At 39.6% G+C, this 26,116-nt stretch overlaps 1 protein-coding gene across 3 annotated transcripts in view; it reads right to left on the reverse strand.

The window, feature by feature from the left end:
• The window catches only part of KCNQ5 (potassium voltage-gated channel subfamily Q member 5), a 499,302-nt gene that overhangs the window by 73,830 nt on the left and 399,356 nt on the right, over positions 1 to 26,116 (reverse strand). For all 3 annotated transcript variants that reach the window (XM_032409462.1, XM_032409464.1, XM_032409463.1), the window contains exons 4-7: positions 23,791 to 23,966; positions 22,985 to 23,110; positions 11,536 to 11,646; positions 5,884 to 5,979 (exon numbers count right to left, since the gene is read on the reverse strand). In XM_032409462.1, coding sequence (XP_032265353.1) covers positions 5,884 to 5,979; positions 11,536 to 11,646; positions 22,985 to 23,110; positions 23,791 to 23,966 — 509 coding nt within the window. The remainder of the gene's footprint in view (positions 1 to 5,883; positions 5,980 to 11,535; positions 11,647 to 22,984; positions 23,111 to 23,790; positions 23,967 to 26,116) is intronic.

Consider the following 26,116-nt stretch of genomic DNA (forward strand, 5'->3'; position numbering starts at 1 on the left):
CTCCTTCTTCTTCTTCTTCTTCTTCATCTTTCTCTTCTTCATGTCTTTATTTTCTTCTTCTTCTTCATGTCTTTATTTTCTTCTTCATCTTTATTTTCTTCTTCTTTTTTCTGTGAAAACAGCTAAGCTCTACTCTGTTAGCAGATTTCAATGATATAATACAGTGTTATCAACTATAGTCCCTATGTTGTACATTAGATCCTCAGACCTTATTCATCTTATAGCTGAAAGTTTTTACCTTTTACTCTATTTACCCAACACTCCAGCTCCTGGCAACCACTTTTTACTCTGTTTCTAGGAGTTTGACTTTAAAAAAGTTTAGATGCCGTATATAAGTGAGACCATGCAGTATTTGTCTCCTTCTGTCTGGCTATTTCACTTAGACTAATGCCTTCAAAGTCCATCCATGTTGTCACCAATTGAGGAATTTTCATGCTTCTCATGGTTGAAATAATGTTCCTTTGTATACATATACCACTATGGAAAACAGGATGGCAGTTCCTCAGAAAATAAGAAGTAGAACTACCATTATGATCCAGCAACCCCACTTCTGGGTTTATATCCAAAGGAAATGAAAACTGGGTATCAAAGAGCTATCTGCACTCCTGTGTTCACTGCCACACTATCCATAACACCCCAAATGTGGAAATAATCTAAGTGTCCTATTAATGGATGAATGGACAGAGAAGATGTGATATGAAAGCTAATGCCATCTTAATTCTTTACCCTTTGGATACATCCTGCCCAGAAGGCATGTAAGGTCCTTTTTGCAAGTGTTCTTTTGTTTGCAGTTCTGGGCACTTGGTAGGCCCAGGGTGGACCCTGAGTGACGACTTAGTTCTGGAGAATCATAATATAAAATTTCTTTGCTAAAATCCTCCCTTAATTTCCCTGTACTCTTTTTGAGGTATTAGTTGGATATTTGATCTCCTGGTAGCATCATCCAACTTTCCTTCTTTTTTTTGGTCTTATTTTCTATCTCTGTTTTTTTCTTCTAATTTCTGGGAGGTTTTCACAGCTTCAGCTCTGTTCCATTTACTTTTCTTTTCTTTTTTTTCTGCCATCACGTTTCACACATCTAGGAAACTTTTTCTCAGGCTGTTCTTATTTATGAATAAAGCACTAAAAAAGATTATATAAGCTCTGTATAAGGCTTGAGCGTATTGACTGGTGGCCTTACTTCAGGGTAACTGGGTGAAGACTCAGGTGGAAGCCGAAGTCTCAATATATAATTATTTTTTCTTTTGGGCCACATAGTTTCCCCATAGCAGTATCTTCTAATCTCTTCCCTTCAGGAGAATAAGCCTGTCGGTCAGCATCCCCTTCACAAACTTTCACTTATTTCCCCTGTTTCTGTTTCTAGCAAGCATCTTGGCTCCACCCTGAGCTGGTCCAATCTTTCTCAAAATAAACCCCCTAACATGGCATTTTTGAAGTATCCTTTAAATGCTAGCCCCAAGACTTCAGAGATCCATAAATGAGGATGCAACTGCTGCTATTTGAAAGGAGTAATGCATTATGATTCAGACCCCAGGGAATGAGTCCTAGCTCTTCCTAGGCTTGGCCTGGAGATCAAGTGACATCATGTATTAGAAACACCCTGCAAACTGAAAAATACTTTGCAAGTCTTGGGCATTATTAATAAAAGTTGTGACATTTGGGCAGGTATTCAAGCTATTTTCTTTTCCCAGACTGCCTCACTTGAAATGAAAAGTTAATTTAAACAAATCATGCAAAGATATTGACACAGCTAAATTTGCTGAAAGCTGCTGGGGTTTTCAACTTTTCTCTAAAACCCAGAAAGGCTGGTTAATTTAATTGTCTCACCAACCAAATGACAAAGCAATTTGGGCCTCTCAGTGCCTTTTTATTTTTTTTATTTATGTTAATTTTTAATTGAAGTATAATTGACATATAACATTAGTTGCAGGTGTACAGCATAATGATTTGATATTTGTATATTATGTGAAATGATCACCATAATTATTCCAGTCTCCTTCAGTGCCCTTTGAGAAAGATAGTGGCTCTGGCTTAAAACAAATGACATTACTCTTGGTCTTGATGCTTTGTGTGTTCAGCAAATCAAGGCAGGTTTATTGGGTGAGAAAATAAATGGATCAGCAAGTGAGGATTGCTTTTCAATCTACTGCATCCTTAAAAATAAATTTCTGCAATGTATAATCAAAGCTTAAAGCTCTGAATTCTGGCTAAGGATTACAGCAAGGAAGAACAATGAAAACATTTAATAATTATATTATTATTCCTATGTCTAGTAAAAAATCAATTGCATTTGGATGGGGGGAGAACAGTTGCCTTTTAAATTTGTCGATTCTACTTTGATTAATGAAATTATGATTAGATTTTAAAGGTATTCTTGAGCATTTTAAGCCTTTCATTTTATACTATTTTTTGTTCAGCATAACACATAAGCTGGAGTTTTAAGTAAAAGAAAATTAATGATGTCACAAATATTACCTACGTCTGCATGAGTTTAATTATTATTTTTTATTGAAGCATTGTTGACACACACTGTTACATTAGTTTCAGGTGTACAGCATAGTGATTTGACAATTCTATATGTTATTGTTGTGCTCACCACAAGTGCAGCTTCCATCTGTCACCATATAATGCTATTACAATACCATTGACCATATTCCCCATGCTGTACCTTTCATCCCCATGACTTATTCATTCCATAACTGGAAGCCTGTACCTCTCACTCCCCTTCACCCATTTTACCCAGTTTCTTATGCCCCTCCCCTATGGCAATCATGTTTGTTCTCTTATGGGTCTGTTCCTGTTTTTTGTTTATTTTTTAGATTCTACATATAAGTGAAATCATATGGTATTGTCTTTGTCTGACTTATTTCACTTAGCATAATACCCTCTAGGTCCATCCTTGTTGTCACAAACAGCAAGATCTCACTCTTTTTTATGGGTGAGTAATATTCCATTGTATAAGTATACCACATATTCTTCATCCATTCATCTATTGATGGACACTTGGGTTGCTTTCATATCTTGGCTATTGTAAATAATGCTGCAGTAAACATAGGGATGCATATATCTTTTCAAATTAGTGTTTTTATTTTCTTTGGGTAAATACCCAGTAGTGGAATTACTGGATCACATGTTATTCCCATTTTTAAATTTTTGAGGATACTCCATACTGTCTTCCACAATGGCTGCACCAATTTACATGCCCACCAACAGTGCATAAGGTTTCCTTTTTCTCCACATTCTCGCCAACACTTGTTATTTCTTGTCTTTTTGATTTTAGCCATCCTGACAGGTGTGAGGGGATTTCTCGTTGTGGTTTTGGTTTGCATTCCAATGATGATGAGTGATGTTGAGCATCTTTTCATGTGTCTGTTGGCCATCTGTATGTCTTCTTTGGAAAACCGTCTATTCAGGTCCTCTGCTGATTTTTAAATAGGACTGTTTGGTTTTTTTTTGGTGTTGAGTTGTGTAAGTTCTTTATATATTTTGGATATTACGTCCTTATTGGATATATCATTTGTAAATATCTTCTCTCATTCTAAGTACGCTGCTTTTTCATTTTGTTGATGGTTTCCTTTGCTGTGTAAAAGCTTCTTACTTGCACAAGTTTAATTATTGATCACAGTATATGTTACATAATCCAGTTCCATAAAATGAAATTCTAGATCTCTAAGCACAACAGTTTGGTCAGCCTCTCACTCTTTATGGGTTACCTGAAAGGAAGGCCTTGTCTGGCTTGAGCTGTGGACTTATAAATACCTCTGCTCCAGTGATTCGCTACAAGAGTTGCAGTCTGTTTTCAAGTTCAATCGGAAATTGTTTTTGCACAATTTAGTGGTTGATAAGTTAGATCAGGGAAGTTCCTCCAATATTCTGTATATCCTTCTTGTACAATATGGTAGCCAGTATCCACCATATTGCTACTGACCTCTTGAGATATGGCTAGTGCCATTGAGGAATTGAATTTATAAGCTTAAATAGCCACATGTAGCTATTGGCAACTGTACTGGGCAGCAGAGTTCCATATCATCACAAGGGATACGTGCATGAGAAATGCCTCAAAGGGCTCACTTTCTAACAGAACAGTTGATATTCTAAAATTTTTTTTTTTATATAGAGCCCCCTTTTAATATCCAGAAGTATCAAGGATCTGTACCTAAAAGTGGTTATATTTTGAGTATGTGTTGATTGAGAAAATATAAATAGAAAAGCTAAGAAATAATTTAGTAAGGATTTTAAATACATTTGAACTTTATTTGTGATAACAATATCTCCATTCTCCTGAGAGCGAGGAGTCCCGACATGGGTAAGATACATGATGGTTCCATATATAGACAGGGCTTGGTGCCCTGGACAGACGTAAGGAACCCATAGATAGCTTCTGTACTCGCCAAGTTGGAAAACACTGTTCTAGAATTAAAAGATGAGAAGGAAAGATATTAAAAGATAAAAATAGTAAGAAGAAAAATTCATTGAAAGTGTGGCAACACTTCATAAGGGTTAAGAAGCACCAAAGGATGAAAGGTTAACAGCTCTGGGCCTCAGGTGTTTTGCGTGCATACTAAAGTGAGTGACACCTCTTTCCATTATGGGGATTATCATTTGGCTTCAAATCTTCAACTTCTACTACTTAGGAATCTTTTTGTTTTAGAGAACAACATTTCTCTTTAATGCTCTTTTAAAACCTAAGCATTAAAAAAATAGAGATGGTTTGCATTAGAAGTCATGCCCAATGGTCTGTCAATAGTTGTAGAGTAGTTTGATTTAAAAATGAATACTTGTTTAGTCATTAGATACAAAACGATGTCCTTCATGATATAACTGAGGCAGCCCTCACCTGCTTCTTTCCCCTGATCCATTTCTGTTGGAGGTCCTGCATATTACAGCTGCAGACAAAGGCTAAAGGTAGGGTTGTGCGGTGGTTACCCCTCGCCAATGCACGCACTTAAACCTACAATCTAAATTAAAACAGTGTGCTTGTCACTACATCATGAAGACAAATCTCCTAGCATCTCAGATCGCCACTCCAAACCCCAACAGTTTAAAAGGTCTGCGTCCCCCACTGTTTGGCAGGAAGGGAAGAAATCTCAGATTGTATAATCATTGTCTCCATAATTAAATACCAGCTTCACGGCATGGATTTAGAGAAGAATATACTTTGTGATTCTTAAGCACCCTGGTTTTAGGATGGTTCTATTCTCAAAAGATATGGATGGCAATAGGAGAAGCATTCCTTTCTAATGCTGAAGCAAACCCAGAGTTATTGAAAAGAAAATGAAACATTAAACAGCCTTGTATTATGAGGTAAGTTTCAAATAATATGCTTATTATTTCATATTCTCAAACGTTGACATATTCCATAATCCCACCAGCTCTTAAAATAGGATGAACTATTTCAAGTTATTGCTCTAGGTGGCATTAAAAGCAATCCCATGGGCAGTAAACCTTGACATCCTAAACAAATATGCTGTTCTTCAGAGCAGTGGCATACATCTGCCTGGAGAAAGTAATCGCAATGCAGGGAACAATGCCATGTTCTGCTCCATCACTTAATGATCAATTATGTTTCATCAAGTCATCTGTAAGATACATTAGGTCATTCCAGGACCGACACAACTGCTAACCTCCGCATGTCCTTGCTGGCATGGTTAATAAATCTGAGCAACGCATGGGCCATTTATTGAAAATACATATTTTTCTCTTTGGGAGGAGGAGGGATCATCTACCCAAATCCAAGACTGTACATTAAGTTCCAATTTCATTTTTACGAACAAAACAAATCAGTAGCTCTCCCAAGCAGTGAAGCACAAAGACTGGAAAATGACCCAGCAAGCACTCACATAGAGACAGATGTTGCCATCAACCTATTACATTGACATTTACCTGAATGAGGTTGGCAGCTGGGTTCCTTCTTTTCTCGAAGTGTTTCTGGCGGTGCTGTTCTTGTACTTTTAATGCAAAACCTGAGCCAAGAATGCCCTGGAACAAAATACAAAAATAGTACTTAAAATTTTTTTCAAAAAGACTATTAAGTAAGACAACTATAAAAAAAAAACCCTCTAAAATGAGTCTGAGAGAAGACAAACACTGTGCAACCTGTTGGTAAACATATTACTTATTAAAACAAATACTATTACGTCTGTTATAACACCACTGGCAACGGCGAGTTCTGAGGCGAGCCTGTCAAGAAAGGTAACAACTTCTGTTCTTGAGTAAAGAAGCCAGACAATGCCATTTATGATTTTTTATAGTGTGGTAAGAGGCACCACAATTATAAATACAAATCGCAATTTTGAAAAATGGTTTTTTTGTGTGTGTGGCCTTCTCCGTGACACTTCTCTATGTTTAAGTTAGAGTCAATGGTTGTATCCTTTTGGAATTAGGGGGCATGACGGAATTTAGAAGATAGGAATTCTGGTTTGGACAGAGTTGGGTTTAAAATTTGGGACAGTTAATGTCTTGCTACTGTGGACATGGGAGTTTTTCTAGCACTTTGATGATACTCTGAAATTTTATATTTTCCATTCTTGAAATGGTGGGGGCAGCTTAATGCTCCATGATGCTATATTTCTACACCTACCAAAGTAAAGTGAAAGGGGTAGGGGGAGACAGCTATCCAGACACTCAATTTTGAAGATAGAAAGTTTTCCATTTTACCTGTTTATATAATAAAGACAAGAGCACGGGTTATTGCAAAGCACATTCTTACTTCCCTGAGTTTTAATCTCATACTTTTAACATTCCTTACCTTTTTGGTTTTAGCTCACCTATTGAGATTTTGGGCTTAGTAAAATGAGCTGTCTCTCCTATGTTTATATTAGTACTTTGGCTGGTTTGCTTCCTTCTGCTTATCATTTTGATCTGCCAAAATCCTGGCTCTTTGAAATGCCTCCTTCTTTTCAGTTTGTTTTGGTCTTACAGCCGTGGAATCAAGATACTTTGTTTCAGCCTTAGGTTGGCTTTTGGAGCTTGCTGCATTCAGTCTCTGGGCTTTGTCCATAAGTCTCCACTTTATTGGCATGGGACATGGAGCTCCCCTGCTTTCCAGTCTGTGGATTTTACTTGCTAGCTATAAATTATTACCTTTTTATTAAACGTCAAGGAGTCTAACCCTTAGGCTACAGATGGATGTCTTATAAGCACTGAGTCAGTATTTGCTATAGATAGGGAATGGCTGTTTTTCGTTTTTTTATGTTTTTACAGTAGCTCAAAGATGGTCTAGGCTACTGTGGCAGGTGGTGGGGTTCTCATCAATAGGAGGTGTGAAGTCTCGGCTGGATGACAACTTGGGGAAGATACTTTTGGACTCTAGGTCACCTTTAACCTTCCTTCTTATCTTAGATGTCACAATTCTGAGCATATCCATGACAATAACCAGATAATCAGTAATGCAATTATGTTTAAAATACAGTTATATGATAATACTGTTTGCTATTAATGAGCAAAATCGACTCCATAGTAATTAGGATGAATGACTGTACCGTGAAATTAGAAATTACGTCATAGGTTCTGTTTTCCATCTGTCTTTTTCTGTCATTGTCTCATGCCGTCTGAGATCTTCATTAGGTTGAGGCTACATCAACCAAACTTCGTGCAAACATAGAAACCCGGTCTGTATGATCTTGTTTGTCGATTTAAACAACATTTCCCTCCAACTAGAGGTTATAAAAATGGTCTTCCAACTCCAGTCATTTATAACTCCTAAATTTTTTCCTGCTATTTGAAAGCAGGGAAGATTTATTTTCCTTTTAATGTTATTTTTCATGAAGTATAAACATGTAAAAGAATATAAAACATTAGAGTTTATATGACATATTTGTTGTATGTATTGTGTGTATGTACATTACGTGCATAGTGTATGTAATCTACTCATGGAGCATAATTCAGATTTTGTAGACATTAAATTAACAGCAATAGCTACCATTTTAGGGCACTTATTATGTGAAAATGAGGTTTAGAGTTAGATCCCTTTTGGAAAATAAAGACAGGCCCTACATAGCACGAACTCAGCATTTGCCAAACAAACTAAAACGTGCTAAAAATCACACTGGCATTGCTTAGGAACATATATTAGTAGTTGGCAAATGTTTACTACATATCTCTTGCGCCAGACTGTACATTACAAAAGTTATTAAACCAGCTCTGCTCATTGTCTCATTATGGCTCCATTCCAATTTTCTTCTACCTCTTAAGTACACAGCTCAGTGAACCTAATGAGAAGTCTGCTAAAATAAAGTCCATCATGTTTTATATATTTAACTTATGAGAGATATATATGATACAGATGTATATAATCCATGTGCGGTCCCTTCAAATATCAACATCAATATGATGAAAATTCTCAGAAATTGAGTTTTGTTTTAATTCATCATCTAAGATCATGTGACTTAAATCTTTAGGTTTTACGTTTTAGTGCTATGTTGAGAAGTGCTACATAAACAGTAAGTGCAGAGAAAATATGTTTTGGTAAATATTTTAAATATTTATCCCTTTTTACCTCCTAGATTTAAGGATTCCACTGTGCATCTCACACAGGCAGACAGGCTCGACTGAATGATGCTCTTAGAAGGAAGGAAGGGAGCATCCGAGAGAAGAGAGAGGCCTGTGCCTGAGGACGATGCTGAGGAGCAGAGTACCTCTGCCTGCTCATTAGTTCTGGGATGTTGTGGGCCTCAAGGAAAGTGACCTCCCTGTGGAGTTTGGGAAAGGTGGCCTGTGTGCCTCTGTGATGCTCAGGAGAGTCCTTCTGCTTTGAAGAAAGGTGAGGAAAGGTTCTTCTCTTTCTTGGTCCTTGGGTTTCCTGGGTGGGAGGAACCCCAAGCCAGGGATGGCTCACGACTCACCTCTAACTTCCCTAGCAGAATGTGCTCTCCTAAATCTTAATCACACAACGCTGTCGCAGGCGGGTACATAAGACATAATGGCATCTCCAGCCACCTTGTTTTTTCTTTCTGGTATGGTATTTATGGACCATTTAGTCTTTCATTCAATAAATAAGAACTCAGCATCTAATGTGAGGTTGCAGTAAGACATTGTGGTAAAGCCAACTTCTCTTGCCGTTGTTAGGGAATGTTCTGTTCTGTGCAAGCAAGTTTTTCACATTTCCCACACATATTAATTTAATTTGCATATATGAAAATTGTAATCATTTTATTGGAAAACATTTCCAGGCATGACTGCTTTGTCTCTGACCTTTAACTTAATGGAATGACACAATTTAACCTTCCTGTGAAAGTCCAGAGGTTCATCATGGGGACTGGTATTTGCCTGTGCTGGACGCAGCCGGCTTCCGGAGGTGGGTCGACCCTAACACTACCTGGCCCCGGGTCCTTCCACATTTGGAACACTTGTGTCGGCTTGCCCCTTATAGGCTTTTCCCCTCCTTTGTTGTTAGTCTTCCACTATCTCTTCTTGTTACAATATTTGTTCAATCAGCCTACCTCTCTGCCTTTGCTGTTTATAATCTTCAGAGAGTTGTGAAATATGTAGCTCAGCTTATCAGAATTTTCTCTAAATTAAGAACAGGTTATGAATTAGGTCTTAAGAGGCTCTCCCATGAGGACAGCACACACACGGCTGTCGATTTTAATAGCCCAGAGGTTGCCTCCAACCCTGTTTGTAGCTTTTCACTGGATCACAGAGGTTGTTTTATATGTGGTCTCAGGATAAGCATAAACACAAAAACAGCAGGTATTTTGGTAAAAAAAAAAAAAAAGCCCAAGAATGTATCTTATTGTTTATAAAAGTATTTTTATGTAGGGAATTTGATTATTGAAAGACTCTCTGCTCTGTTCTGGATTGTTGAGCTTGCCAGATAAGTTGATTGTGGATAAGTGAGATGTTTTTTTTGACTCTCCTTGATTTTGTCACTTCACAACAGGAAACAATATATCTAGATTCATACAGAAAATGGAAGAAGCACTTCATGAAAGTTTTCTTCATGACAAGCACTTGACTTATATTACCACATTGGCCTTCACAAAATTTCTCTGGGTGCCGTAATTCTTCCTCTTTCATGCAGATGAGGAAATGTACCCAAGGTTACTGTTATTGGCTGAACTGCATCCCTCTGGAATTCATATGTTGGAGTCCTAATTCCCAGTACCTTAGAATGTGACCTCACTTGGAGATCAGGTCTTTACCGAAGTAATCAAGTTACAAGGAGGTCATTAGGATGGGCCCTAATATAATATGCCCGGTGTCCTTATGAAAGGAGATTTGGACATAGACAGGTACAGAGGGAAGACAGTGGGAAGATACAGGGCGAAGACTGTCACCCACGAGCCAAGGAAAGAGGTCTGTAAGAGTACCTTCTCTCGTGGCCCTCAGAAGGAACCAGCCCTGCCATCCCCTCGATTTTGGACTTCTCAACTCCAGAACTGTGAGATAACAGGTTTCTGTTGTTAAAGCCACCCAGTCTGTGATACCTTTACAGCAGCCCCAGCAAACGAACACAGTCACGTTGGTAGTACGTGACAAAACCACGCAGCACGTGGCTTTACATTCAAGCTAAGATCGAATGCTCAAGCGAATGCATAATCTTTTCCGCGTCTTGTCTGTGGTCTTGTATGGTCTGGGGCCGAAGCAGCTGGTCAATCCAGAGTTGAGCTCCGAGTACGGGAACGACATGAGTATCCTCGGCGCTCAGTCCCGGGCAGAGCAGGAGCCCCGTGAGCTAAAGGCCAGGGTGCTGAAAATCCCTAGTCCCTTGGCTTCCTTTGGAGGGGTGCTCTGGGGTCTCCGCTCAGCAGAGGCTGTGACGCAACTGAGCATCTGTCCGGAGCAAGAGTGAGGCTATTGTCCCTAAAGTATGACTGCTGCCATGACTGTCACGCTCCTTTTTGTTGGCTCTTTTCCCCTACAAGAGGTGGAGTGGACAAAAGTGAGAGTTTGGGGATGGAGGCAAACTGTAATATTTTGACCAACCTAACTGCCTTTGAAGAAACAAGAAGATAAAATGATCAGAAAGCAAACTTCATCTGTTGGGAAAATAATCAGAAGCTTGGGAGAAGATAAATGTGCTCTTCATTCTGATAAGATGCAGAAGCTGTTCATGAGGAAAAATCAATGACGATGACAGAAAGAATAAATCATCTGACACACAGAAAGCCTTTAAGGTCATATGCTTTTCACTCAAATGGAGAGGTAAATATTCCACTTGTCACATCCATCTCTTCAGCAGCACACGTTATAAGCCAAAATGGAGAGGTCGGTTTAGAAAGAAGATATCTTTAAATCTTTACACATATTTTAAATGCATTAGTAGCACGTTGACTGAGAGGTGATGCCATCTGAATTATTATTTGGTCATAAAGACCTAGCAGGGATAAAACTCCCAGGTTGAGCATCTCCAAGGGAAGACCGTATTTGATAAGTTTTCCAACGAGACGTATGTAGAAAGGTCAACATTATATCAATACAATTATATTTGTAAGCGATATAGATACGTTCCCGGGCATTCCAATTTGTGAAAGCTGATGCTAATAAACCTCTAAGATCTAATTTAAATGGCTTTATTTTTGCAAAGATACTCACGGCAGGAAGTGCAAAGAAAGAAATGCCAAGAAGCGCAAAGCCTGCGGAAAGCAATCTTCCCAGCCAAGTTAGGGGGGTTTTGTCTCCATAGCCAATCGTTGTCAATGTAATCTAAAAACAAAATAAATAGAACATGCAGCTTAAGTACTTGAGAGGAAAGTTAGGACCTATGAACAGGAGGCAAGGCCACGTTTCCACTAAATCATTATTCAACAAGCCTCGTTGGCACATTTTATTACTGTGCTTTAATTTTCCGTGACGCATAACAGAGCTTCTCTTTGTTTAAGGAAGGGAATAACCTACATACTTGTTCCTTCCTTATAACACAATTTTCCATCTTTTCTAAGTGTATTCAAAGAAAGATTATTTAAATAAGTGGATAACCATCAGTGATACAGAAATGATAGCACCATGGATTTAGGACTGGATCAGTACACAAAACAATAATTTATGTTAATTAAGGCTGTCTATTTATTACCTTGGCAGGCATTTCCTGGAGGTCTGGTGTGTGCAAGGTACGTGTTATGATTTGTAGTGGAACAAAAATGAGAGGTACATAGTTCTTGTCCTAAGATATTTACAGCGTAAGAGGGGAGACACGTCACACACAAATCATTAAAACACAGAATAGGGCAAGACAAGTATTATGATGGGTGCAAAAATAATCTGCTATGGGGATTCAAAGAACAGACTGATCATCACCCTCTTGGGGGAGCCAAGGAGGCTTTATCGGGGAGATGTCAGCATCCCTAGGCTTTGAAGGAGAAGCAATATTTTGAGAGGCAGAAATGAAGAAGAGGGTGATCTAGGGAGGGAAAAGAGGTGACCAGCCGCACAGCAGTGAGGACAAATAGGGTAGGTTCTAGAAAGTATAAGTTGTTCAGTTGGGCTGGAGCATGGTAGGTCTGAAGAGGATTAGTGGAACAGGAGATTAGCTAGATATGCTATAGCTAGATCAGGGAGTGTCTTTGAAAAATGATATTTGGATCATGTCTCTGCCATGATCACACTGCTCTGGGATCTTCCCATGTGTCTTAGAACAAAGTCCCAGCTCCTCTCCAGGGCCCACAAGGTTCTGCATGACCTAGCACAATGATGGGGCAAATGAACTGGGACTGTACGGGAGTACAAAGTAAAGAGGTGTGTTAGGAAGTGCAATAGAAATGCGTTTGTTAATTGTCTGGGATGAAAAGGGAGACTAAGTCAACAAGAACTTAAACATTTCAAGGGGAAGATGGTTGTGCCATAAATAGAAATACGATAATGGGAAATGGAAGATTTTGGAGCAAAGACAGAGAGTTTGGTTTTGCAAATAAGTGCTTTTTAAATGTTAGCACGACTCTGATCTAGAAATGTTGAGCAGGAAATTGAGATAGAGAGCTCAAGTCTTGAAAGAGAAATTGGGTTCGGCATGAGATTTGGGTTTTGGAATCAGGCACAGGATGATTGTTGAGGCTCCATGAATAAATGAGACTGAAAAGGCTGCAAAGAAGGGGTCCAAGGACACCTCGGGTAACAGACACTGAAGGGATGGGAGGGAAAGGAAAGTCAGAGAAGAATAAATGTTTTAAAAAGTAAGGGAACTAGAAATGGGTTATGTAAATGGAAACTCAACAGAGAAGGGAGTTTCATAAAGGACCAGGTGATCCCTAGTCTCACCGTCTCATAGAAAACAAGGAGAGTGAGGACTGAGAAAAGATACTGGATATGGAGATCGATGGCCACTGATTTCTAAGAAAGTGGTGCTTTGGTTTTATCCTTCGACCTGGCCTTGGACAGCGGGGTTACATTTGAGAGGCAGAAACGATAGGAGACGATGCTCCATGATGCCAGACCTTTCAGAAACTTTCAACTCAGCTGCTGAGCCCTCCCCAGCTTTCTTCTCTCCTCACTTGCATGGTTTTTCTCTTGGTATCTTTGGTGGCTCCTCTTATGTAGCACTCCTACGCTAGTCAACCTTCGACTGTTGGATTCTTAAGGTTTGGTTCTGAGTTCTCTCTTTTTAAAAATTTTATTCTTCTCTCACTTTCTTTCCTCTTCCATCCCCTCTTTCTCTTTTCCCAGGTGATTTTTTTTAAAGGTTTTATTATATTTATTTGAGAGAGAGAGAGAGTGAGAGAGAACACGAGCGGGGGAGGAGGGGCAGAGGGAGAAGCAGACTCCCCACTGAGCAGGGAGCCCAACATGGGACTCGATCCCAGGACCCTGGGATCATGACCCAAGCCGAAGGCAGATGCTCAACCGACTGAGCCAGCCAGGCGCCCCCTTCCCAGGTGATCTTAAGTGTTCTCCTGGATTTAAATACCATTTTTATGGTGCACACCAAATTCATACCTCCAGGCCAGATTCTTCTGAGCTCCACATTCACATATGTGCAGTTGATATTTCTATCTGGATGGCACACAGCCATTTAGACTTAACACGTTTAAAACAGAAAACTTATTCTCCCCAAACCTGTCACTCCCCCAAATGCATCCCCTTGCTTCCTAATCAAGGGCACGACTGTCCACCCAGTTGCTCATGTCAGAAGCCTCAGTCGTCCTCATCACTTGTTTCCCTCACTCCCTCCCTGAATCAATCAAGTCCCATGTGTTCTAACTCCCAAAGATACTGCCAGATCATCCCCTGCTCACTGTCTTCCCTGCCATGGTGTCAGGCCAGGCTGCTGGAGCAATTTCTCAATTGCTTTCTCTGATTTGGCTCTTGATTCCCTCCAGTTCCTTCCCCCTACACCTGTGAGGGAAATTATTTTGTTACTTCCCTTTAAAAATCCTCCAACAGCTATTCATTGAATTGAGAACAGACTCTAAGATCCTAACTGTGGCCTACCTGACCTGGTGTCCACCTACCTCTCTAAGATCATCCTGATTTCACCCTTGCTCACTGTACTTTGACCACAATGTCCTTTCAGCTCTTCAAATAGGCCAGACTATTTCTGCCACAGGGCCTTTGCATATCCTGTTTCTTCAGCCAGAATTGCTCTTCTCCCCACCCTTCCCAGAGCTCCTTCTCATTCTTCAAGTCTTATCCAAAATACTCCATCATCAAAGTGGCCTTCCCTACCCACTCTGTCTACAATAGGACCCCCAGTTACTTTCTATTTCAGCCCCTTGTTTCTTAATGGAACTTACCATAAGTGGTAGATTTCTGTATGTTTCTTTGCGGAGGGGGTCCTATTTCCTTTACCAGAAGGGAAACCGTGTCTTTGTCATCTCTCTAACATCTAGCATGATACTTTCCACAAAGTAGGAGGAACTCAATATATATTTAGTAAATAAATGAAGAATCCTTTCAAGAACATTGGCAACAAATGGAGTGAGAAAAATAGGGCCAGAGCTCCCAGAAACCTCTGACTTGAAGGCGGGTTTTCTAGGATGTATTTGTGCATGTCTGCAGAGAGAGTGAGACTGAGGTGGGGAGGAAGAGTGGTAGCTTTATTACAGGGTAAGGCAACCATGGAGGAAGGAAAATAGGATCAAGGGTACAGTTGGAAGGGTTAGCCTTGGCAGTGTGGAAGGATGTGTCTTCTACCATGGGGGAAAGATGTGGACACAGTATGAGTGAAGGGCAGCGCTGGGAATGCCTGAGTTGGCTCTCTTTAATTCCAGTAAAGGAGACAGTGCGGTCAGCTGTGGGGAGTGAAAGGCTTAGAGCTTGGGGCAGTGACAGTATGAGAAGGTGTCAGGGACAAACCAACAAGAGGTCTACAGAACAGGGGAGGCTCATCCAAGGTTGGAGAAAGGGAATTTGTAGTAGAACTTAGTAGCCAACTTAATCACACATCACTAGCAGTATGAGGGGTGGGCTCTCCAAGGAATTCCTTGAGATTGCAGAAAAAATATTCCTGGTTCAATTTTATTATAGATTCCTAATTCTTAAATATGTGGGAAATATTTTAATTTATAATTTTTCTGCAAAATAGCTTAGTCCTTTTACAGCAGTTTAATCATAATAAATGGAAGGAGATATTTCATGGTTGATCACAGCAATAATGGTACATTTCATGGTAAACTTTACATTTTAATAATACAGTAGTCCCCCCTTATCCATGAGGGATACATTTCAAGACCCCCCAATGGATGCTTGAAGCTACAGATAATACTGAATCCTATATATACTATGTTTTTTTTTCCTATACACACATACCTATGATAAAGTTTAATACATAAATTAAGTACAGTAAGAGATCAACGACAATAACTAATAATAAGAACAATTATAACAATATGCTGTAAGAAAAGTTCTGTGAATGTGGTCTCTCTTGAAATATGATACTGCACTCACCCTTCTTGTGATGATAAAACGCCTAGCGATGAAGTGAGATGAATGAGGTAGGCACGGTGATGTCGCGTTTAGGCTACTATTGACCTTCTGACTAAACGTCAGGAGGAGGATCATCTGCTTCCCGAGTGCAGACTGACCGCAGGTAATGGAAGCAGTGGAAAGAAAAACCAGGGATAAGGGGGCAACTACTGTGCATTTGAGTTATTCTCCTTGGCTCATGGCTCAGAGAGCGGGGTTTTTTTTTTTTTTTAAACCACTGTTTTTAAGTCCAAAGAATGAGACACAGCAAAGTGATGATGTGCCCAGTGTTTCATTCTGAGTAGAGAAGAATGCCTGCTCTCTCTCATTCTGAATTTAGAGTTGCCTTCCCTCTTACAGGTGTGCTTTGTCAGGGAGAAAAGAACCCCGTGAACTCTGAGAGCGGCCCCGTGGAGCCCCTCGGGGGACGGCAAAGACCCTGCCCACCTTCTCTCTGGGCTGGGTTCCGGCTGGGAGATGACCCCGTGTCCGCGGCTGCAGGGGGCTGGGATGGTTGGCAGCCTCGCTCAGGTGCAACCATTTCCTCCACTCCGATTTCAAAGTCTCTCTGGATGTTGCTTGGTTGGAAGCATAGAGGCCCTTTGTTGCGGGGCTGGGCTTGAGAAGGATCTGGCAACCGGGCAGCAGTTTTGTCTCAGTCCATGCCGGGGAGCGGGACTTTTATTTCATGCCCGCTGGGAGCAGGTCACTTTTTGTAGCTGCAAGGCGGGCAACTGGGCTCCCTGATGGGGACAGACGGGTTGTATCAGGGACGAAACTGACATTTCTAAAATGCACTTACAATAAAACGATGTGAGCCTTCTTTACGAATTCACACTGACCCATCAGCTTGATCCGGCCGCTGACTTTCTAAGCAATGACCGGTTGCCTGCGATGAAACCATCCTCAGGTGAGGCCTGCATAGATGTTCATTGATTTTTCTGGACTTTTAGGCCAAGCTGTCCTTGAAATACCGGTGTGTGTCCCGGAACAGTGCAACTACATTATGTTTCTTTTTTTTTTTTCCTAACCCCTGGAACGCCCTGCTAACGATTATCAACCGGTCCTTTGTACCTGAGCTGAGTGGCAGAAGCCCTCGGGGGGCTTATTCTCCCACACTTGTGCCAAACACTTGTGCCACACTTTGGGCTCACACAGAAGCCCAAAGACACCAGCTCGTTGGGGAGCTCCTGGAACAGCAGCTTGTTTCAGAGAAACTTGAGAGGCTGCCTGTGTGATCTTCGGAGGCTGGAGGAGATCCGCCGTATTGGACATAATTCCATTTTGGACCTACTTCCAGAGCTTAAAAGAGATATGCTGGTTAACATGGGCTGAACAGATTAAATCTTTAAAATGTATTTATGTATTTACTCATGTACTTAAATATTGGTTATTGATCCTTCCTTACTGATTTTCGACTATGGTGTTTACAAGATCCTTGGAAAGTCTGTGAGGTTTTGAATTTACTTATAAACTAAAAGATATATGAAAAAAAAGTCAAATATCTCTTCCAGTGCAGTTGTAAGGGAGACGACTGGTTTCATTAACTGAGAGGATGCCATTCGTCGCCTCGCTTTGTGACCGGAGGCGGAGACTGGCAGATGCATCATCAGGTGGTAGCTGGACAAGACGGATCGGGATCTGAGAGGGAACGGCCCACCTCAGCCTGCAGCCCCACCTCGGTCGACCTCAGGAACGCCGGTAGTTTGAGCTGTCTCTCCCATCAGGCCATTTACTTGAAGCTGATTTGGCAGATGGGAACAGTTCAGGCAAATTTTTGCCCTCATATTGCATGTACTCAGTTGCAGCCACGCAGGCGAGAAAAGACATTTTCTGAAAAATCTGTGGGTTGCAAATGTTGGTATAAATGTGTGATTGTGGTAGCAAAGGTGGACTGGGGGCCCTTACTGTGTTTAGTCACTGAGAAGTCTTCCTCAGGAATAATACTGCAAAACAAATGCAAATTCTGGCCCAAGCTTTCTTGATTTTTCTTTCCTCTTCCTTTCTTTTCTTTTTTTGGGGGATGGCAGATGCTATGGTCAGATTGTAGTTCTTTTTTTTTTTTCCTTCAATAACAGAATTAATTCCAGACCAGTAGATATAAACCCGTCCTTCTTCCCTTCAAGTAACAAATCAGTAAACATTTATTGGCCTGATTTTGAGAATACAATTATGACTACTAGTTTATAGCTAATTCATTCATGTGAACAAGTTAAGAACATACTATTTATAGATTTTCAAAGCACAGTATAATTTCCCCATAAGGCGGTCCTTCAAAGGAGGATGATTCACATGAGCAGTTTGTCAATAATCTCTTCCCCTACACACTCCTCTCCTCCCCTCTTCTTCTCTTCTCCTCTCTTCTCTTCTCTTCTCTTCTCTTCTCTTCTCTTCTCTTCTCTGATCTTCTTTCTCTTCTCTTCTCTCTGGGCTACTTCCTGAACACCTAGTTTCAGAGTGGGTAGTCTAGAAACTGTGCAGAAATTTGTTCACCATAAACTAGGAGATGAGAAAGTTTTGGGTGTGCAGATAGCAGACTCTCTTGTGGTGGTGGCATCACATAATGTGGGTGTTGCTGTGGCAGGCAGCTCAGGGCAATAGCATTCTCTGTTGTTCTTCCAGGCTCCTTGTCATATACGTAACAACAATAGTGACTTACATTTATCCAGTGCCCGATAAAGGCCCTACATATCCTAATCTCGTTTACTACACATAGCAACTTTGTGTTTGGGTAATGCTATTTTCTCTATTTTATAGAGATAGTAAATGATTGCTGAATACCACACCTCTGCTAAATCATAACGACAGGGCTGGAAGCCAAGTTCCCTGACTGTAATTCTTCTGTTCTTTTCCATGCAGTATGTGCTCAATGTTTATGGACTAAAACTGAGCAAAAGTATCAGAGCCATGTGTGAGAGGACATTACTAATGGAACAGACTTCTTAGGAGAGGCTTCCCCAAAGAGGCTTATGACTGATATATTTCATACATCCGTGCCATCCAGGTAGGCACAGGACTTGTAGATGCTCATAGCGACTAAGATGTTTCAGTGGGTAGCAGCTTGGGTATGTGTGTCTCAGTTTTTGCTTGGTGTTTAATAGTGGGCTGTACAACCTGCTGAGTGCACCGTACACTACACCATCCATAGAGCCTTCTAAATTATTTGCTTTGAATTCTAGGACTGACTGGCTAATACAAAATTCTTCTACCTGCCCGAAGTAATCATGTCAAGCACATGGTCCCAGGTGAGGGCTGTACTCAGACGCTGACTCAAGAATACTGTTTGCTGCTGTATGCCTCTTAATAAAAAAGCCACCCCATCACACTGTCTCCATCAGAGAAATAGCAGGAAGTAGAGAACAGCCTGGCCTTCAAGAGCAGATCATTATCAGGCAATATTACTTCGGGAAGACCTGATCTCAAGTTATTTCAGAATAGATCTAAAGCAAATCAAAAGGAGAAAAACAGTAACAGGAAAGAAGGAGGTAATAATAGGAAATAACTCCAGGAAGACTTGTTCTTAAATTATTTCAGAATAAATCTAAAGCAACCAAAAAGGAGGAAAATAGTAATAGGAAGTAACATCAAATGGAGCTCTGCCTAACAATCAGAAGATCCTCTTTGCCTGTAGCTGCTAGTGCCTCAGCCACGAGTTACTTCCCCTTGACCCTCTTCTACTTCCTCTGTCACGAACGTCCCTTCAGAACCCAGAACATCTTTTCATTGTAACCCCCAATTCCCAAGCCCCTTCTGTGCTTAAGCTGTGAGTCTGCCATGAAGTATATAGCTTTTTGTTCCTTTTGTCTTAAAGGTGCTTCCATCTAACATCCATAACAAAATGTTTTTGCCAACAGTAGCCACCAACTTTGATTGGGCACTGGCTGTGGTCTTGGTACCAGGCCCTTTATATTGATTATTACACTTACTTAACAAGCTAGGTGTTGTTATTCAATAGTATGGAATTGTTTTCCGGGATCAGAGTTCTTTGAATTGTTATTGGCTTTAGTAGTGCTGATCACACCCTGAATCCCTCCAAAAGTTGGTCTTGGGGATAGCCCTTGTTATTTTCTTAAAGAAAGGAAGTTAGTACTTAGTATTCAGAATTCACTGAAATATTGTACCCATAAACCACAAATTGCATTTTGATACTTAATGTCAATAATTTGGGCTTTTTTAATGAAGAGAATTTCCTATTTTTTAACTGAAGTCTAACACTTAGAAACACTCCAATTCAGGACGCTTTCATTCCTCTATTTATTCTGGATACTTCCATAGTTAGCAAGGTGACCATTATGTGCAACATGGACAATTTTAACTAGAAAGTATCCAGCCACATTTTATTAAGGTCTTGAACAATATATAATAAAAGGTATAGTGTTCTAAATTTATTTTATTTCACACTGGAGACCCAGTATATGTTCTTCTTATAAGGAATAGAAATAGGGGTGCTTGGGTGGCTCAGTCAGTTAAGCGTCTGCCTTTGGCTCAGGTCATGATCCCAGGGTCCTGGGATGGAGCCCCACGTCCAGCTCCCTGCTCAGCGGGGAGCCTGCTTCTCTCTCTCCCTCTGCCTGCTACTCCCCCTGCTTGTGTTCTCTCTCTGACGAATAAATAAATAAAATCTTTAAAAAAAAGAATAGAAATAATAAGCACTCTTGTTTGCACTATATTTTTAGGCATCAATTTCATTAATGACTCAGTTAATATCAACAAACCCACTGTGGACCAACAAGGCCTTTTCCTAGAAGCTTGACATCTTAGAAGATTTTTACTTGGGTATTCAAGACCAGATTTTTTTTTTTTTTTTTAATGGAGACATAATTAGGCCATTCAAAGAACCTGTTAAGTACAGGTTAAGCTTCAGTCAAAATAGCACTACTGAAATGGAAATCAATGAAAATATGTTGCTTCCCCTATGAAAGTCACAGATATGACCTTTGAAAACTTGCTTATGTGGGTTATTCTGGCAAAAGAAATAAGCCAGTGACTAAGTGAGAAGCATATTAAGAGTTTCCCACACACTATTTAACATACAATACAGCAATTCTGATTAGTAATAAGGAGAAAAGGAAGACTATTGGAAAGAAGAATAAAGAACTGCCAGGCTGAACTCATCAATGACTGCATTTCCACGGGACAGGTGCACCTGAATGTCTCAAGAATTTAAGTATGTTAGAATTATCAAAGAAAAAGAAAAACTAAACTTAAATTCAAATTGTTGCTTAATAATAATAATAATAATAATAAATTAATAAATAATAAATAATAAACTGTCTTCCCCTTGTTGGCTAGAAGAGCCTCCTGTTTTCTCAGTTTACACAGTTTATCACACAATGAGTCATAGATTTTCACTTGCACTCTACATATAAAAGGTATTTTAAGAATGTCACATGACTGCTCTCTTTCAGGTTTTCCACCTTCCTCCTTTCAAAATGTCAATTAATGCATGTGGGGTAGGAGGGAGGGGCTGGGAACCAAATCATTACACCACCAGATTGCTTTGTTATCAATGACTCTGATAATTTAAGAAAAAAATCCTACCTTCAGGTGAAGCTATTTCTGATTCTTATTCATTTTACTACTGCTGTGTGGCCAACAAATATCCCGAGTTCTGTTCAATACAAGCCCTGACAAATTTTCTTTGTCCTTGACAAGAGTTCTAGCTCTCACTGATGCGCTTTGGGTGAGTAGCAGCACAATGCAACAATTGATAACTTAAATTTATATTCCACAAAACAATCAACTTATAAATATATATTTATTTTTTTAAGTAGGCTCCATGCCCAGCATTGAGCCCAATGTGGGGCTTGATCAGATCGGAGCTGAAATCAAGAGTTGGACACTTAACCTACTGAGCCACCCGGGTGCCCCATAACTTATAAATATTTGACCACAGTTTAAGAAAAGGATGTATTTTAATTTTGGTGACAATCTAGCACTCAAGAAATATTACTGATGATTTTTTAGAGAACTTAACTTTGTTGGACCAAAGAGATGGGAAGCCATTTAGACAATTATAAATGCTGTATATTTTCACAAAACACCCTTTTGGAATGTCTTAAGGAAGAAAATAAAAAGAATATAGTTTATATATTGCAGAAAGCACTCCCCTATCCTGTGACATTCTTATTAGGGCCCATGTTTCAATGACTGTCTTATAAATTCTTTACAATGCAGACAAGATTTTTGCTTTAATGGAAAACTACGCCTTGCTTAGAGCACACATTTCCAGGTTATTGACTTCTGACTTTATGGGGCTCTGCATTTTTCATGGCTGTTGAGCTATCTTGCAACTCTGTAAGTTGTAGATAACTGGTAGCATTGCAAAATAATTCTTGTCTATAGACATGTAAATAAATTCTGTCTAGGGGAGGTTTAATTGACTTCACTCTCACACTGTGGAAGAAACCAGCTTTACCTCTACTTGAATTCATTTCAATATTCTTGATCTTTATACGTTTCTGTTTTTTGGATAGTCCTTTAAACCAGATATAACATTGTACTGGTTCCCTCATTAACGACAAATTTTAAAAAAGGAGTTAAAATCTTTAGCACGGGTCTGTATGAGGTCATGATTTTTTTTTATTTGTTTGGCAAACTGTCTTTTAATAACAATTTAAATGAAAAGTAGGTTTTTGAGTGGAAAATTTTGAAATTAGGTGTCTATGATCTCTGACCTCACAGATGGTTTCCAGTTTTCTCTTTTTCACTTCTTGTGCCATAATTTTACTTTAACTTCCATTCAGCTACTATTCCTTTTTTTTAAACCTCAGATAAACTTTTTGATGAGCGGTAAACCGATGCAAAATTGGTCATTTAAAATCTGTGCTCCACAGAGTTAAGACAAACAAACAACCCTATCAAGATTTTAATCACAGTTTAAAAAAATAATGTATCCTTATTTTGGCAACAATCTAGCACTCAAGAAATACTTCTGATGATTTATAAGAGAACTTAATTTTGTTGAGCCATAGAGATGGGAAAAGTCTTTAGACAATTTTAGTGCTGTATATTTTCACATAACTGTCTTTTGGAAGTTAATGTTTTTATTGAGACCTTTCATAAATGATTCATAGAAATCATTACACTGTATTCAAAGGAAACATTTCACAACATCCAAAAAATAAAAACAGATTTTTATACTTACTGTGCCCCACCAGAGAGCATCTGCATATGTAGAAAATTCTTTATTGGCATCTTTTTCCACAAGATAGACAAGGAAAGATGAAAAAATAAGAACCAAAAATCCTATGTACCAAGCTGTGATTAATTCCTAGATATAAAAGGAATGAAAGACTGTTAGAGGTAAAAAAAATCTGTGAAAAAGGAAAAAAAAAATCTATGTATTCATTTTACTACTTTTTGGATATTTATGATTGTGTGTGTGTGTGTGTGTGCATGTATATATATATTTATGGAGTTTACTTTTTTATTCAGAGGATGTCCCAGTGAACAGAAAAACTTCCTCGGTCTTTTTTTATTGTTGCACAGTATTCTAAAGACATGGGTTTACTATAATTTATTTGGGGCATGAGGACTTGAAAAACATTATTTTTTGTTTGGTAATGTTGACACACAATGTTACATTAGTTTCAGGTGTACAACCTCAGATTCCACATCTCTGCACATTATGCTGTGCTCACCACAAGCCGTTTGTCACCACACAACGCTGTTACAGTATCACTGAGTATCCCTGTGCAGAGCCTTTTAGTCCTGTGACTTAGTCATTCCACAACTGCAACCCCATCTCTCCCTCTCCCTTTCACCGATTTGCCTCTTCTCCCTCCCCTTCCCTCTGGCAACCATATGATGACTTTTAAATAATCCATTATACGTTGTGCTTTAACCAACCTCTGAAATGACTGTTTGCTTGATGGGTTCATTAAATATTCCACAGCAATCAGTGAAAAAGTTTCAGAAGCCTTGTGCTATAATTTAGAAAGCAAAGCTTACCTTGCTGTGAGCATAAACCACTGAACCTAGTAATTTCCAAGTGCCTCCCCTTCGGTCCATGCGCACCATGCGGAGGATCTGTAGGAAACGGAGACTTCTGAGTGCAGACGTGGCAAAAATATTACCCTGAGTTTTTGCAGAAACAACTGCTATTGAAGCGATAAGAACAATGGTATCTGAAAGAAACAGGTTGAAGTAGCCATAAGTAGCAGGACGTGGAAGTTTTACTGCTCAAAATAGTGTTTCAGAAAGGTTCGCTTTGACCTCTTTGAGGCACAGATAAACAGATCTTGAACTCCAGCCTGGAGGGGTGCTACTGGGGCTCTGTGACAACTGAAGAGCGAAAATGCAGAGGACAGGCTCTCCTTATTGCCTTGGTTCTGACCCTTTGGCTATTCTATGCGTTATCTATGCAATTCTGAACCATTTGCTATGTAACCTTGGAAGAACTGGAGGGACAATGGCCTTTGGAAAGTTCGGTGTTCCAGGGAGCACTAGGGCTGTTTTGGCTCTGGTTTCATTGGCATTCCCGTCCTCAGCCCTAACACGGCGGATTCCTGCTTGATGCCACAGAGCATCATAGTTTGCGCGGCTATGAAAGTGTTGCTTGGTATCATCACATCTCTTGTTTTCTTGCCAAAGAAGCTTGTAGCTCTTTTCTGCAAAAAATCTCCTTGTGTTGTGGAGTCTGAGACTTCACATACTCTCTAACAAAGGCCTCAGCTGAGTTGGATACTCTAAGCTCTCTGCATAGAGTATCTTTATACCTGGCCGGTCAATTATGTGTAAGTTTGGTATACAGATTAAGTAATAGTACATTTGTTACAAAAGAGCATTAATTATATTCACTGTGTATTGCATGGGAATGGATATTTGATGTTTGACATATTGACATTTGACTTCAAAAATATCTGCCCTTTTGTAAGCTAAGAAAGAGAAACAGAGCAGTTAATGAAAGCATAGAAAAGATAAAAGGGGACTTAATTGCTCCAAGGGCAAATATCTGAGTGATGGGAAGTAGGCTTTGAAGTGGGAGAAGTGAAGTGGGGATGAATGGCCTCCTATGGCAATTTTAAAATAAGTTAACTTGACCTTAACATCCTCAAATAAAATTTCTTTCCTGCTCCAAGTGGGCCGTGCATGACCGGGCATCCACACTCCAGAGAGGAGTTCCACTTCAAGGGCATTGGATTTATAATGTTTCTGTGATCCTCAGGATTAACTGCTGTATGAATGTGTATTCATCATCCAGCGCGGCCCTTCTCCCTGTACTGAGAGAAGTCTGGTCTCCGGGAGTGGACGGGGCAGATCTTTTGAATGACTCTCCTGGTGCCCCTTCTGGGTCAGGACTTGAAGTGGTTGGCTGTACAAGGATCAGCTGAAGGGCTTTTTCCAATCAGATCTAACCACTATAGGACTTTGTGGGTAGAGAGCCACAAGCACGTCCTTGAGTTATAGCTCTCTGCAGCTGTTGGAAATGAGAAGGAATTAAATGTGTTGACACAGACACCAAAGACTTATTTTAAGTGAATAAAAAGACAGTTGCAAAGCTGTATGTGCAATGTAATCTTATTTTAATAAAAAATAAATGAACAGGAAAATCATGTGAGAATATATACAGATTATTACCATTAAGTCTCTCCAAAGGTAGAGAGAGTGGGGTGAGTAGGTGGGTAAAGGGACTTTTTACTTTCTAAGTTATTAATTTCTGTAATATGGAATTTTATAACAATGACAATGTCTTTTGAAATCAGAAAAAAACTTTAGAAAAGAGTTAAGTGTGAAAATGTCTCTTGGTTTGCATCATTTGGAGGGATTTACTCCTGAGACAAGTGGTTTACAGACAGAGACATTTCTCATATGGCCCTGCTAGATAGGTATTTGTTTTTTTTTTTTTAATTTTATTTTATTATGTATTTGTTTTTATTTCTCATTGTAATCCTGCTTCCTTCCAAGTATACAAAGGAAAGAAAAAGGAACAATACCTCATTTACTATGTTAAAATATTTGAGATAGTAGAAATAAGTAAATGACTGGTAGGGATGCAGAGAATACAGCACTTAAAACTTACTGTGTGCCTGGCACTTTCTTTAGTTCTGTGTTTTCTTTACAAATGTTAATTATTTCATCCTTATAACAACTGTGTTGGTTAGGTCTTCTACAGATCCCCATTTTACAGATGAGAAAAGTGAGGCACAAAAAGCACATACTGTATTAGTTTAAAAGAATCAGGTATCGAGCCGTTAGACTACAGCACAAAACGTATGAAGCTATGAAGTTCGTTCATTAGAGAAAACCTAGAAAAAGTAAAAGCAACACTGCTGGT

Source organism: Phoca vitulina, unplaced genomic scaffold (genome assembly GCF_004348235.1).
Source record: "Phoca vitulina isolate PV1807 unplaced genomic scaffold, GSC_HSeal_1.0 scaffold11, whole genome shotgun sequence".
In the NCBI taxonomy this organism is placed as follows: Eukaryota; Metazoa; Chordata; class Mammalia; order Carnivora; family Phocidae; genus Phoca; species Phoca vitulina.